This window comes from Oncorhynchus mykiss, chromosome 21, assembly GCF_057628025.1.
Source record: "Oncorhynchus mykiss isolate SJ-2025 chromosome 21, ASM5762802v1, whole genome shotgun sequence".
In the NCBI taxonomy this organism is placed as follows: Eukaryota; Metazoa; Chordata; class Actinopteri; order Salmoniformes; family Salmonidae; genus Oncorhynchus; species Oncorhynchus mykiss.
Genome location: NC_143042.1, coordinates 14,088,663 through 14,101,616, shown reverse-complemented (window position 1 = coordinate 14,101,616; position 12,954 = coordinate 14,088,663). Strand labels below are relative to the sequence as shown.

Here is a 12,954-nt window from a genome sequence, read left to right as displayed (position 1 = left end):
AACCACTCTGACCAATCAGATTCTGTGTCATCATTTAACCACGCCCATGTTGTTTCAATCGCTATCTGTGGATCATTATCACAGAACCCAATATTGTTTTTAGCATGTCTGACTATGTTTCGTGTGAGAACGTTTATTAATTATTATTTTATAACGTGTTTTTAATATATCAATAGTGTGTAACGTGTCAAAGCGCTGAACCATTGCGTTTTTAATCTCAGTGTGGTCCCCCTAGAATTGAAGAATAAAATGGCATGGTACGTTCCAACACGGACATCAACTGGGGAACGAATGCATTTTTTGGGGGGGCAGAAGTTGTAGCTAACATGCTGAAAGGCGCGCGTAGGTATGGTTATGGATGAGCTATATGCTAGTTAAAATGCCGCGTTATTAGTTTAAATATTTTGTATTATATTGTCATCACTTTTAATCGCTTTAGTGTGTTGTAGGCTGCTAGCGTTTGAGTAGTTTCCCTGACTGACATTAGCTGTCTTTCAGCTAACTAGCGTCGTGTTTAGACGTTAATAGCTAGTTAGCAAGCGCTGCTATATTGCAAGCTAACTTTTACAACAGTGGGGCTGCTAGTTACATAGCATTTTACAATGTTACATTATCAGAGCATGTCCTGAAGCCAAGGCTACCACCTTTCTGGTGGTTACAAGGAAGATAGTTCGCGGCCGATAGCTAGGTAGACTAAGTATTCTAGCTAGCTACAGTACTGACCGTTTGTGCACTGTTGAGCTAGCAATAGCCAGGGCATGCCTCATTGACCCTAACCTACTAACTATATGCCTGTCTTCTATGTGTAACATATATATTTGGATTGTTCATGCCTATCCAGACATATTTTAACTCCTGGGATACGGGGTTATCTAAAACATTTTAGAACGAACTAAGTCCAGTACGTCAACTAAAGTAATTAGCTGGCCTGCTTAAAAGGGCAATTTGAAGTTACAATAATTTTTAGACCTTTTAAATATTTTGTTTGTTGCATACCCATTGATTATTGAATAATATAACTCGTAGATGCCTCGTGAGTTTAGTTCAACTGTCACACCCCAATCAGAACCCACAATGTAAGCTTGTTTTTTTTATTACTGTATAGCTTCAAAATCTGATTAATCCTATACTTTTGATATAGATCAGGGGTAGGTAACCCTGTTACTGGATGGAGTGCCACAGATACTACAGGATTTTGTCCCAACTAGGCACCACACTGAGTTAGTTACTTAGTTAATCGATCAGTTCCCTGATTGCCTAAATTCAACACACCTGGTCTTCCAGGTCAGTTAAATCAAAAACATGAAGTGCCTGTGGCATTCAAGGACCAAGGTTGCCTACCCCTGTCATAGATGGTCAGTACTTCCATCCATAGCTCTGTCCATGAATTTGAGTGGTTGCATTTCTCAAGCCCCATCCCGCAGCTGTTTACCAAATCAGTGGCAGTGTGGTCCGCTCTGTAATTGTTCAAACTGCACATTGCCCCTTTAAGACTGCAATCAATGACACTTGAGACTGAATGATCCAGTGTAGTGAAATGGTGTTCTGTTGCCTTCACTTGGTGGATCCCCCTAGCTGTTAACCTTGAGTCCAATAGCCCAGTGGTTTTCAAACTGGGGGGTAGTGCATTGTCAGTTTTCTTCTTGTCATGTCAATCATTGCATACCTATTTATAACTTATCAGAAATGTCCAGATCAACTAGCCCATGTCAGCTAATGTTTTTTTGCCCATATATTTTGTAATGTTTGAGTCACTCAATTCACATGAATGCACATTAGTGCTTTAAAACAGCAACATTTTCTCTCTGCCAACAAGAGGGGTGAACAGTTTGTGTCACGAACAGTGCTTATGCCCATAGAAATGGACGTGGCACCCGCAGGGGGATGTTCCCCAATGCTGGAAGTGGGGTCTGAGTGAAAAGTTTTGGGAACGTACAGTTTGGGAACCTACAGCCTACATGATGTCAGTACAACAGCAAGAATTATGTCCCATTATGTGATCACTGACAGCTGTCACCTATGACCTTTCACACAATTAAAAAACTTCCATCTAAACAACCTCCCCGACCCACATGTGCCGGAAGAAGGGTGTTTCACCGCACCCTTCCTAGAAAAGCCGGGCAAGTCTGTGTTTCTGGTATATCTCTCCTAGTCAAATTGTAGCAAGGGATCTATATGACTGGTTTTGCATTTAGGGAAGTTCTGATCTCATGGTTATCTTATTGTCACTCCCTAAAGTGATTTCCTCAGTGACTACCACAGAAATTAAACAGGCACATTAAGGTTTAGGCTATATGAATCCCCCTCAACGAGTTAGCCCAATACTGGAGAATCTAAGCTTTGGCTCGCTTGAGTATGCATACGGAAGTATTATTTTTGGCTTTCAATACAGATGTGCTGTTTCTGTATCAGGAAGTTAATATTAACCCCTCTTCAATCCTGATGCAGGTGGTAAAGTCAAACCAAAGAGTAAATACACCGGACATAAACATCACCAAAAATACATTTAGCATGGAGGACTCTGGTCGAGGAGCCAGCTACACAGTGCCCTGTGACGACTACGTCCATGTGGTGGAGTTCAGCCCCTTTGACAGTGGCTCAGCTGCCCTCCTGGCCTATGGAGGAAACCAGTATGTGGTGGTTGGCACCTGCCGCTTCCAGGTGAGTGGTATCATGCCAGATTCCTCTTCCTCATGTCCTCTCTTCTAGCCTCCCTTCTCAAAATGAATCTGAAGAGAAGATCCTCCCAAGGTTCTTCTCTGAGGAGGCATGGATAGGGGACACAAGGAAATTAGAAACAGTCTGTGTTTTGGTGCCATGTGTGATGTAAACCACTGCTGTATGTGTGACGTTAACCACTGTTTGTGCAGGAGGAGGACATGGAGGTAGAGGGGGTTGAATTCACCACACTGCGTGTTTTCCATCATGCGTTACGTGTGGATTGCCTCGCATGGAGCCCTGAGTCTCGGCTGGACAAGCTGCCCCAACTCATCAGGTAGCCTACCTTAAACCTTTTAGTTCTTACAGCTGTCTTCTGTCTTTACATCAGGGTGTCTGGTCCCGGAGTGCTGCTGGTTGTTTCAGGCTTTCTTTCCAGCCCTGCAGTAAGTAACAGCTGATTCAGCTCATGTTGCAGACTGAAGACTTGGTTAGTTGGTTATTTGGACCAGCCACCGCTGTGGGTTGAAGCTGCACTACTGTTTTTTTTCATCTTTGCTATGTAAAATGAATTTATAAAGCCTATTTTTATATCAGCTGATGTCACATAGTTCTTATACACAAACCCAGCCTAAAAGCCCAAAGAGCGAGCAAGCAAGCAGGAGAGGGCGAGAGGGATACTTAAGATCACACAGGACTCCAATCAGACAGGAGAAAAACGTCAGATAGGACCGACCCACCCTTGCCCCCCGGTAGGTAGACTATTGCAGCATATATATTAGGGACTGAGACGGAGGGGTCGGGGGACACTGTGTCCCTCTCCCATGATACCCCTGGACAGGGCCACACACTTTACAAAAGCACAGCCTCCACACCACCAGAGGGATATCAACAGACCACGAGTATAGCCCGTGGAGATCTCCCCCATCACATGAGCCCGAGGGGGCGCAAGACCAGACAGGAAGATAACATCAGTGACTCAACCCACTCAAGTTGAGTATAGCGAAAAGAGCCTGGCAAGACGTGATGCACCCGTCCTACTGACGGCATCAGAGAGCACAAGCAAGCCACTTACTCAGCCCCCGTAATAGGGTCAGTGGAGAGAATCCCAGTGGAGAGAGGGGAGCCGGCCAGGCAGAGACAGCAAGGGTGGTTCATCACTCCAATGCGTTGCTATTCACCTTTGCACCCCTGGTTCCAGACTACACTCAATCATAGGACCTACTGAAGAGATGGGAATTCAGTAAATAATTAAATGTTGAGACCGTTTCTGCATCTCTCATATGGATTGGCTGACTATTCCATAAAAAGGGAGCTCTGCCCTGCCTCCAGCCGTTTGCTTAGAAATTCTAGGAACAATGAGGCCTGCCTCTTGTGAACGTTGGGTACGTGTAGGTATGTACGGCTTGACCACCTGCTTATCCCAGAGCCATAGATTTATCTAACTATGTCTCTGGGTCATCCATCTACACCACCTCTGTGTCAGTCAGTGGTATGAAACCCTCAGTAGTCTTGGCCCAGCTGTATTCCTAATTCACCTACCGTATGAAGCTCAGTCATCATTCTAGTCTGTGGCCCATTGTAGCGGTGGAATACCAATCCAGTTATTTCAGGTGTGGTTTGATTAAAAAAAGGAAGTTGAACGTTATTACATAGAAAGCAAAGTTTTCCTCTTAATTGGAATGGTGGATGGGAATGCTGTAATCCCGCGGGAGATGTTTCCAAGTTTCTTTAATTGAAAGGGAAAGATAGCGATACTTCCTGGCCTTCCGTGGTTAAGTCTGCAGGGCCCTGGGGCCGGCGTGTGACGTGCGCACGTGTTATTACACTGATGGCTCCCCCGTTCAAGTTCCGCCCCTCCCCTAGTTTTGCACGTAGTTATGCCTTCCAGGAAAAGCACAGTGTTCTCACTGGCGTGCCTGAGACAGGGGCCGGCGAGGGTGCGAGGAGGGGGTAGGGGGCTTACGCTGGGAGGATCCCAGATTCTACCAGGCCATCCATGTGAGGTCCAGTCAGCAACCTCCTGGTAGATTCTGGGGAACTGTCAGGAACACTTCCCCAGCATCAATCAGCTCAGGGCCAAAACAGACCCAGTCATTAGTCAACCCTGTGACATTGACAACTCTTTGAAGATTGTCTCATGAAGAAATGTTCTCCCACTTGGCACTTGTTCTTTCATTGACAATATTCCTGCAGCGTAGGCTAAATCTTGATAGCATAGTTTATATTGCAAGACTGAAGTATGTATTGAATTAGAGGTTTGAGTTGAAAGAAGGGTGAAATGCCCTCCACAATTCACTAACTACAAGGCTATGTATCAGTTGTTGGTATACTCACCTGTACCAGTTGCTTGGGGGAATATTCTGGCTGTGTATCGTGACATCATGCCAAATCCGTCTGTTCCTGTGACTGCAAATGTGTGTGATGTGTTTTTCTTGTAAGTGAGAGAGTGTAATTGTAAGTAATTGCAGGCGCTGGTATATACTACAACTGATTAGAGGCAAAGTCGTCTCCCAGGCGTTAGCAATGCTCAAATGGCATGAGGAATCTTTGTTTTTCTCCATGTTTATCTTCGCACTTAGAATCTCCCTGGCAGTGTTTCCATTGATCCATGTCCAAGTCTTTACCACACACACACATCCAAAGGTGTCAGCCCACGCTGCAGTGCAGTCAGACACAAGCATAGACATGGACGTGTGCCTGGTTGCGTGTGCGTTCGCGTGTCTTATAGTAGGATGGGCTCTGTTTTGATGTTCTCTTTCTTTGTTTGTTTTTCTCTCCGTCTTTCCCTCCAGATTTTGCACTGCTGCAGCAGACAGAAAAGTGAGGCTGTTGACTTCTGATCTTCAGAATCAACATGAAGTCAAGGTAGAGTACTGGAGCCCCTGCCCTCATGACTAGATCCCACTGGAACTACTGCACCTGTCAGTTCAGTTGGCTTCTGGTTTCTTTAAATCAAGCAGTTTGTATATAGCACACTGACAGTAGGCACTTAGTGAATGGCTTTTTATTTTAGTCTAATCAAGAACCCAGCACATAAGGAGCCAGGGAACTGTCTTACAGGCTCGCACCAAATGCAGTGTTTTGTTAATTGTATCTTCTGTGGTGATGTCTTTGTGGTTGTCTAGGTGATGGAGGGTCACACCAGCTACATCAACCACTTAGTGTTTGAACCCACGGAGGGGAAACAAATCGCTTCGGTCAGTGATGACCATACATGCAGGTCAGTCCGAACCTCCTCCCCGTCTCATTCAGCAAGAATAATATGAGTGTGTCTTCCCCCAGCTCTTGGATCTGCGTTCTGTTCTCTGTTAATGGTGCAGAAAGTCCTGACTGTTTCCAAAATGAAACCCAATGCTTATCACAACACACACCGGTGTTGCCGTGCGGAATCACACCGCTGCTTCTCCAGCTTTTCAAAGTAATTGGTTAAATATGTAAATCCAATTAGCTGCAGTACTGGTGGAGGTTGTTCCCCTCCTTAGGGTTGACTCTTAACAAGGTCCCCCAATGTGGCCTATCAATCAGTAGCTAGGTAGTGGAGCAAGGAAGGAAAGAGTGTGTTGTTAGCCAAAGGTGTAACCATGGGGTAACCTGGCACAGGAGGTTGGTGGTACCTTAATTGGGGAGAACGAGCTTGTGGTAATGACTGGAGCGGAATCAGTGGAATGGTATCAAATACATTGTTACCCGGTGTTTGCTATTCCATTAGCTTTGTTCCGGCCATTATTATGAGCCGTTCTCCCCTCAGCAGCCTCCACTGAACCTGAGGGTCCTCCTGTTACCTTAGTAACTAGGGTTGTAGCTAGGGTCCAGACAGGGCGAAAGCCTGGCCCAAATCCTACTTCCTCTTTGCCCCTTCCCACACAATGTGAGCTCTTATTGTTTGACCTGTGATTGAAGGGGAAGAACGTTTAATCAAGTTAGCAGCTTAGAAATGAATGACTGGCCCCTACTTTTCTCTCCGCTAGAGCCTGAAAGAGCACGTCTCTCATATCCATCTTTAAACCCAAAGCTCCCTGGATGAGAAACACACCTGCTTTCTATTCATAAACTCATAATTTCAGGAGCCTGGAGCTCGCGGTTACACTTCCAGTCATCAAATACAGGCCATGGTTGAATTATCTCCTCAATCTCCTTCCGCCCTGCTTAAATGCTCTAAAGTGTTGGTTAGGATGAGGGCTGTGGGGAGAGAGCGGCCTCAGCTCGGGCTGGTGATGAAGCTCTGCTACTGCGAGAAACATCAGCGAACAGTTCTCCCTCAGCCTCCCTCTATAATGGTCTGGCCAGAGAAAACGGGTACGCTTGCTCGGCTCCATCTGCAGAAAGATTTAAATTCTGTCACGTTGAAAAAATATAGGACGCAGGAGGAAGAGTAAGGTGGAACTAGGGAAAGATCAAGTTAACAGGAGAGGGGCCTTCCAGGCAGCCCACAGAAACCGAGACCCCTGATAGGGTGAGAGAAAAGAACAGTGGACCGTCTTCTCTACTTGGCAGGTTGCACTACCATAACTCTGCTGTACTCTTTGTCAGCACTGTCCTTTCCGTCGTGGGAACTTTACTCCAGCCGGAGTAGCCACCTGTAGCAGCTAGAAGGTCGCAGCCTCCCACGGAGGTCAGCGTGTCTGCTAGAGGTCCTAACCTCTCTGGGCTTGGCTCCCATTGTCTGTTAGCTTCCAGTTGGATTTGCAGTAGGTATGTTTCTGTTGAGTGAGATGGATTCCTCAGTTCAGCCAGCTCTGGTTTCGTGTTGACATGGATCAGCAGAATACAGCTTACTCAAGGGGCTTGAACAGAGACACCTGCTGCAACTATTTGTGCGGGATCTCAACTATTTGTTTTGTGTATGATCTACTCTGTGTCATCCTTTTGGGAAGTATTTCTGAGGCGTTATTGCAATAGTTTGAGACTTTCTCCCCCCTCTAGCCCATCAGTCAAGTTATCTGTCAGTCAGTATGTCCGTGTCCACTCTACAACATTCCGGTCTTTCATCTCCTCTTTTCTTCTCATGTTCTCACACTTTCTTTTTGCTCTGTTCTAGGGGATCCCATCATCAACTCTAGCGAGAGGAGCAAACTGATCCAATAAAAATGACAAATGGCCGAGATAATTATTTCAACAGTCCAAATGTCTGCTAAAGAACGTGTTATTGTTCAAGACACTTGAGCAGGTCTGATCAAGATGGATGTTGGTGTGGTTTCGGGGAGGGGAGGACGGCGTGCTGTGCACCTCTCCCTGGACTCCCCTGTGAGGCTCTGAGGCGGGATTACTGTTTGTCTTTCTCAACCCTCGTTCTAGCCGAGTGTCGCCAAAGTTATTTACCCTGCACACTCTCATAATTTAGTTCACACGGTGCACACTACGTTTCCCATTTCCTCCGCTCATTTGGAAAACGTTGACCGAAATGAAAAAGTGTGGCTGCTGTTTCTCACTCACATCTACAAAGACTTCAAATGCAGTCTCGCCTTTCAACTCTATTGTACATGAAGCCCAGTGTTATTGCTTGATGTCACGTCAGCTGTAGTGTTATGCAATTACACATCTCTTTGTCAGTGTTGGTTTCAGTCTTGTTTCTTGCCCCCTTTCACCTTGTTCAGCAAGGATTACATTTTAAAAAATATATATAATTTTTAAATCATAATCTTTCCCCATTTGAAGGGCAAAGTGGTGGACCACAACTTGGCCGGATGCGGCGTAGCGTGCGATTGAACTCTGCTTGGCGAGTGGTCTGAGAAGAGAGGGTTTATGCTTGTTTGCCTGCGGTGGTCTGAGGTTTCCAACCCTGCTCATGCTCTATGGAGGAGGGTCTGCACCTCACTCTACACAGGGCCATTCTGACATTACTTGTCGAGTCATGATGCAAAAGCTCTCATGGAGAAACGTGAGGGTGTTTTATCCTCTGCAGGGAAGACACAGGAAAAGTTTGTTTAATGAGGTTATCATCTGGGATGGGGCATAATCATATCCTCTCCTCCGCGCCACTGCAGACATCTCTCCAACATGTTTGACATTTAGATGGGCTTTGGGCCTTTATTAGATGTCTTCTGCATGACCTCATCAGTCAGCACATTCACATCGCTCCCAACCATAGTCCTTTAAAAAAAAATATTGTAAAAAATAAATAAATCGCTTGCATGTTTATTCCTCCCTGGTTCAGGGGAATGTTTTGTGAGATTCGAGGCCTTGTGTTCGCTGAGGAGGGCTCTCCGATGTGGTTGAAGAGTAGATCCTGGTCTTGGGAGCAACCTGTCCAAGTGATTTATTACATCCGTGCGCACGTTTGCCTTGTGTCCTCGGCCTTCTCGCTCGTCAGCACATGGCCCCGCCCTCCTGTCTTCACAGCTCAAGGGGGAGATTACGACCAAGATCCCTTTTTCCCTGAAAGAAGGGTGGTACTATTGAGGCTCTGTGTCCGCATCTCTTGGACAACTGACAGAAGTTAGATAAATTACACACAGGCATTACGTGCTTTCAGAAAAACACTGGCATCACTACAGGCCTGGTGTGTGCTACTCAGTCATTAGAGTACATTCCGAAGAGCGTCTCAGGCGCCTGGGGAAAGGTGGGTTTGGATGGAGGCTTGTAACTTCGCTTTTTTGACATGGATCCTGTGAAACAAAAACAGCCAGCCAGCCATGATGTCTTTGTTATTTTTGATATTTTTAGCTGCCATTTAGCGTGTGTAATCCTTTGTTTTGTGAGCTGTCAGCACCAAGGCATCTGCCTGCGCTGTGCTGCGCGTCATCGCCTCTCCCCTCCCCACACGGGGTGGCTGGACTCCGGAAGCAATTTTTTAACACTGCAGCGCATCCAACTCCAGTACAGCTAATTGAGTGCCTATTAATCTTGTTTTTTGGATTTGATAATTTGTCATTTTTGACAGGACCTGTTTTCAGCCCCTGTTGTTTTTGAATCGCAGACTTCCTGTCTCAGGTTGTTTTCTAAACGGGTAGTTGAGGACTGGAGAATCATTTTCTTACGGTCCTTAAACGGTTCATTTCCCCTGAGCACAACCCCTCTCTGACCATCCTGTAGTGTCCAGCTAGTGCCCTTTCATGCTAGATGGCCTCTTGTCCCCACAGGGTGTGGGACCTGGAGGGGAATGAAACCACTACATTTAGACTACGCTCTCCTGGTGTCAGTGTGTGCTGGCATCCCGAAGATGCCTTCAAGGTACGTACAGTAACAGTGCTCTCCAGTTTCATAATGAGAGTTTAAATACTTAGTGCGAGTGAAAAGAGCTTGTGATACTAAAACTTTGTCCTCTATACAGCTGATGGTGGCCGAGAAAAAAGGGACGATACGGTTCTATGACCTGGTTACCCAGCAGGCCATTCTTTCTCTGGATTGCGGCCAGTCGCCGCTCATGTCGGCTGACTGGTGCCTCACCAACACCATCAAGGTGGGCGCGGTGACGGGCAGCGACTGGGTCATCTGGGATATTACCCGCTCCAGGTGAGTGTCTGGACAGATGCTTGTGACCGACTGGGTTTGAACCCAGACAAGGTTACCCATCACCTCCGTTACATGCTGTGTAACACTACTGTATGAAGACATGGGATTTGTTAATGGTTATTTGTCTGTTCATAGTTACCCACAAGAGAAGAGACCTGCCCATGTAGAACGAGCAGGAAACTTCAGGTAACTGCTTTGTCCATGCTTCCAAAGTCCTTGCTATTTGGTATCCTTGGGATGTCCCTCCCCCATTGAAATTATGTTAAATGGTTAAGGTAAGGGTTATGGTTAGGGTAGGGATGTCCCAAGGATCCTGAATGCTTCCAATTCCTCTGACCTTCAGAGTTGTGTTGCATGTTGTGGTAGTCCGGCTGATACCGCTGCTGCCGATGACGTCCATGATAATGGCTGTGGTGATGATGATAATGGTGATGGCACTTACTGTAACCACGGGCGTCATGTCTTCCAGGTGGTCTCGGGTCAATGAGAATCTCTTCTCCACAACAGGATGTCCAGGCAAGATCAGCAGTCAGTTACTAGTGCATCACCTTGGTCACCCGCAGGTCAGTGAGCTGTGTGTTTGGCTGTTTGCATAGATACAGTGTGTCAGTTTCTGAGTAATAAAAGTGTGGGAATAATGTTCAGTAAGAGTGTTGGAAATGAGGATAACGTAACATGCGTATTGAACTTGGTTTCTTACGTTTATATGGCGGGGTTGCAGCCCGTGATGATTGGATCAGCCACGGTGGGGGCGGGTCTAAGCTGGCACAGGTCCCTCCCACTCTGTGTCATTGGCGGTGACCGAAAGCTCTCTTTTTGGATGACAGAAATGTAATGCAGTCACTCCCTATGGACATACGGGAGGCAATGCAAATGTACATTGAAACTGTTTGACATGAGGTGTGGTTGGATATTTCTATTTTCATAATTTTTCAATAAAGTATTTCATTTTCCATATTTTTGTTTGTTTTGACTTCTGAACTTAGTTTACACATCCTGGACTTTTGATGTTTATTTTAGAGTCCGACAACTGACCGCCCAGACAAACAGACAAACTGTCATACCCAGACAAACAGAAGGGTGGAACTTGGCTTCTGTGAAAAGCGGGGCTGGTTCTGTCTTTCTCAGAAGTTTTGTATCAGTGCTCGTTTGTTATGATGTTCTGCCAAGCGCCTCAGGGTGAGCTGCAGGTCACAGGAATGTGTGCGCTCAATGCTGCCAGCACTCTACTCTACCGGTCAACATCACAATCCCTCTACAGGTGCTCACTCTCTGTAAAACAGACACACACTCACCCATACACAATCTGTCTCACGCACACACACAGCTGTCACCACCCATGTGGGTCCTATAACACCTGTAGAGTGAGGCCTGGGAAGGCGAAAGACTAATGCATGCAGCCTGCTCCTGCTATTGGGTTATCCTTGAGATTATGACATGGGCAGGAAACTAAAAAGAGAGAAATACGGTTTTGGAAGAGAAGCTCAGGGAACTGGGAGTTGAGGTCTTTTCAGGTCAGATACTACTGGCTGGCAGAGGGGATGAGTGATTTGTCTCTCCAGAGAAGAGGGAGATGAAGAGAAAACACAAGAGCCACACACATCTCATCGTTCTAGTGGGTGGGGACGATCAGTGATGCTGAGATGGAGCATGGGAGACATTGGACCATAAGCCAACAGACGCAGAGTACTCCATTAGAAACAAGGGCTCATTGTATCCTATTGGACGGCCCATGTGCGAGAATACCACTTACTAACTGCATTAGAACTACAAGAGGGCAAGCATTACATTTGATCATGAATCATATTTAGTGACAGCTAATCACTTGTTTCCACGGATGGATCTTTTTTAGTCCGAGGGCACAGTCCTTTGGATGGAGTTGTGTGTCTACAAGGATTAACACAGAACAGTTTATTTTACTCCATTAATGTATGTTTAAGGTGTGAAACAGTAGGTTTTATTGTGCACCGGTGTTGCTGCACGACAGCGTGAGGCAGGTATAGGGGAGGTGAGACCTCTACTCTTTCAATCCCGCTAGACAGGCATGTATGTTTCTTGGAGCGTACGCACTAACCACCATCCACAATCATAACATGCTACCGCTCTCCTGGTCGACTCTTTGTTTGAACAAGTCCAATGTGGTCGGTGCCGTACGTTTGCAGTGTTGGACACAAGTGGTGCTCGAATGGCTATGTGAAACACAGAGAAATCAATGTTGGAGATCAAGACGCCGCAACCTCTCTTTGCACACACCACTGAACATTTTCCAAAGACTATAATATCCTCTTAGGGTGAATTAGAATTGCAAAGTGCAAGGTTTTTGTGAGAAATGTGAGTCATGAATCTCTCAATCAATCGTGTCTCCCAGAATCAAAGTGACCCAAGATCACCACCTGGTGGTCTCCCACCCCTGTTTCTAGTCTCTCTAGATCAGGGATGGGCAACTCCAGTACTATGGTGCTGGAGAGGTGACACCAATCAGGTCCCCGATGACTGGAGTTACCCATCCCTGTTCTGGACAGATGGCTTGCGTCCCACAATGTACAAATTGTCCATCTTAACACGTCTGGAAAGGAAAATTGGGATACCTAGTCAGTTGTACGACTGAATGCATTCAACTGAAATGTGTCTTCCGCATTTAACCCAACCCCTCTGATTCAGAGAGGTACGGTATGTATACAACGTAAGTTTGGCATAGAGGAAAGGGTGGCGTTGGTACATCCAGCTTTTTTAAGTCACTGCATTATACACTTCTTGCCCTATCGTAAACATCCCCTGGACACATAGTAGCTGGTAAGACGGAGATCACAGGGGTTCTTTTTAATGAGGGCATTTTTGCTA

At 46.1% G+C, this 12,954-nt stretch overlaps 1 protein-coding gene across 4 annotated transcripts; it reads left to right on the top strand.

Moving 5' to 3' along the window:
• Positions 1–26: 26 nt before the first annotated feature.
• nup37 (nucleoporin 37) lies at positions 27–11,068 on the top strand. Of its 4 annotated transcripts, none has more exons than XM_021577169.3 (10): positions 27–257; positions 2,449–2,661; positions 2,871–2,995; positions 5,454–5,526; positions 5,787–5,881; positions 9,741–9,831; positions 9,932–10,113; positions 10,249–10,299; positions 10,583–10,676; positions 10,835–11,068. In XM_021577169.3, the coding sequence occupies exons 1-10, from the start codon at positions 255–257 to the stop codon at positions 10,946–10,948; spliced, it is 1,041 nt and encodes a 346-aa protein (XP_021432844.1). In that variant the 5' UTR covers positions 27–254; the 3' UTR covers positions 10,949–11,068. The 4 variants fall into 4 exon arrangements, with proteins under 4 accessions (XP_021432844.1, XP_021432845.1, XP_090070033.1 ...); XM_021577170.3 differs by having other exon boundaries at positions 57–346; XM_090213907.1 differs by having other exon boundaries at positions 84–342.
• Positions 11,069–12,954: the final 1,886 nt, after the last annotated feature.

Coding starts and splice junctions, on each gene's coding strand:
- nup37 (XM_021577169.3), top strand. Junction 9,832..9,931: donor ATCCCGAAGATGCCTTCAAG/GTACGTACAGTA, acceptor TCCTCTATACAG/CTGATGGTGGCCGAGAAAAA. Junction 10,114..10,248: donor TGGGATATTACCCGCTCCAG/GTGAGTGTCTGG, acceptor GTCTGTTCATAG/TTACCCACAAGAGAAGAGAC.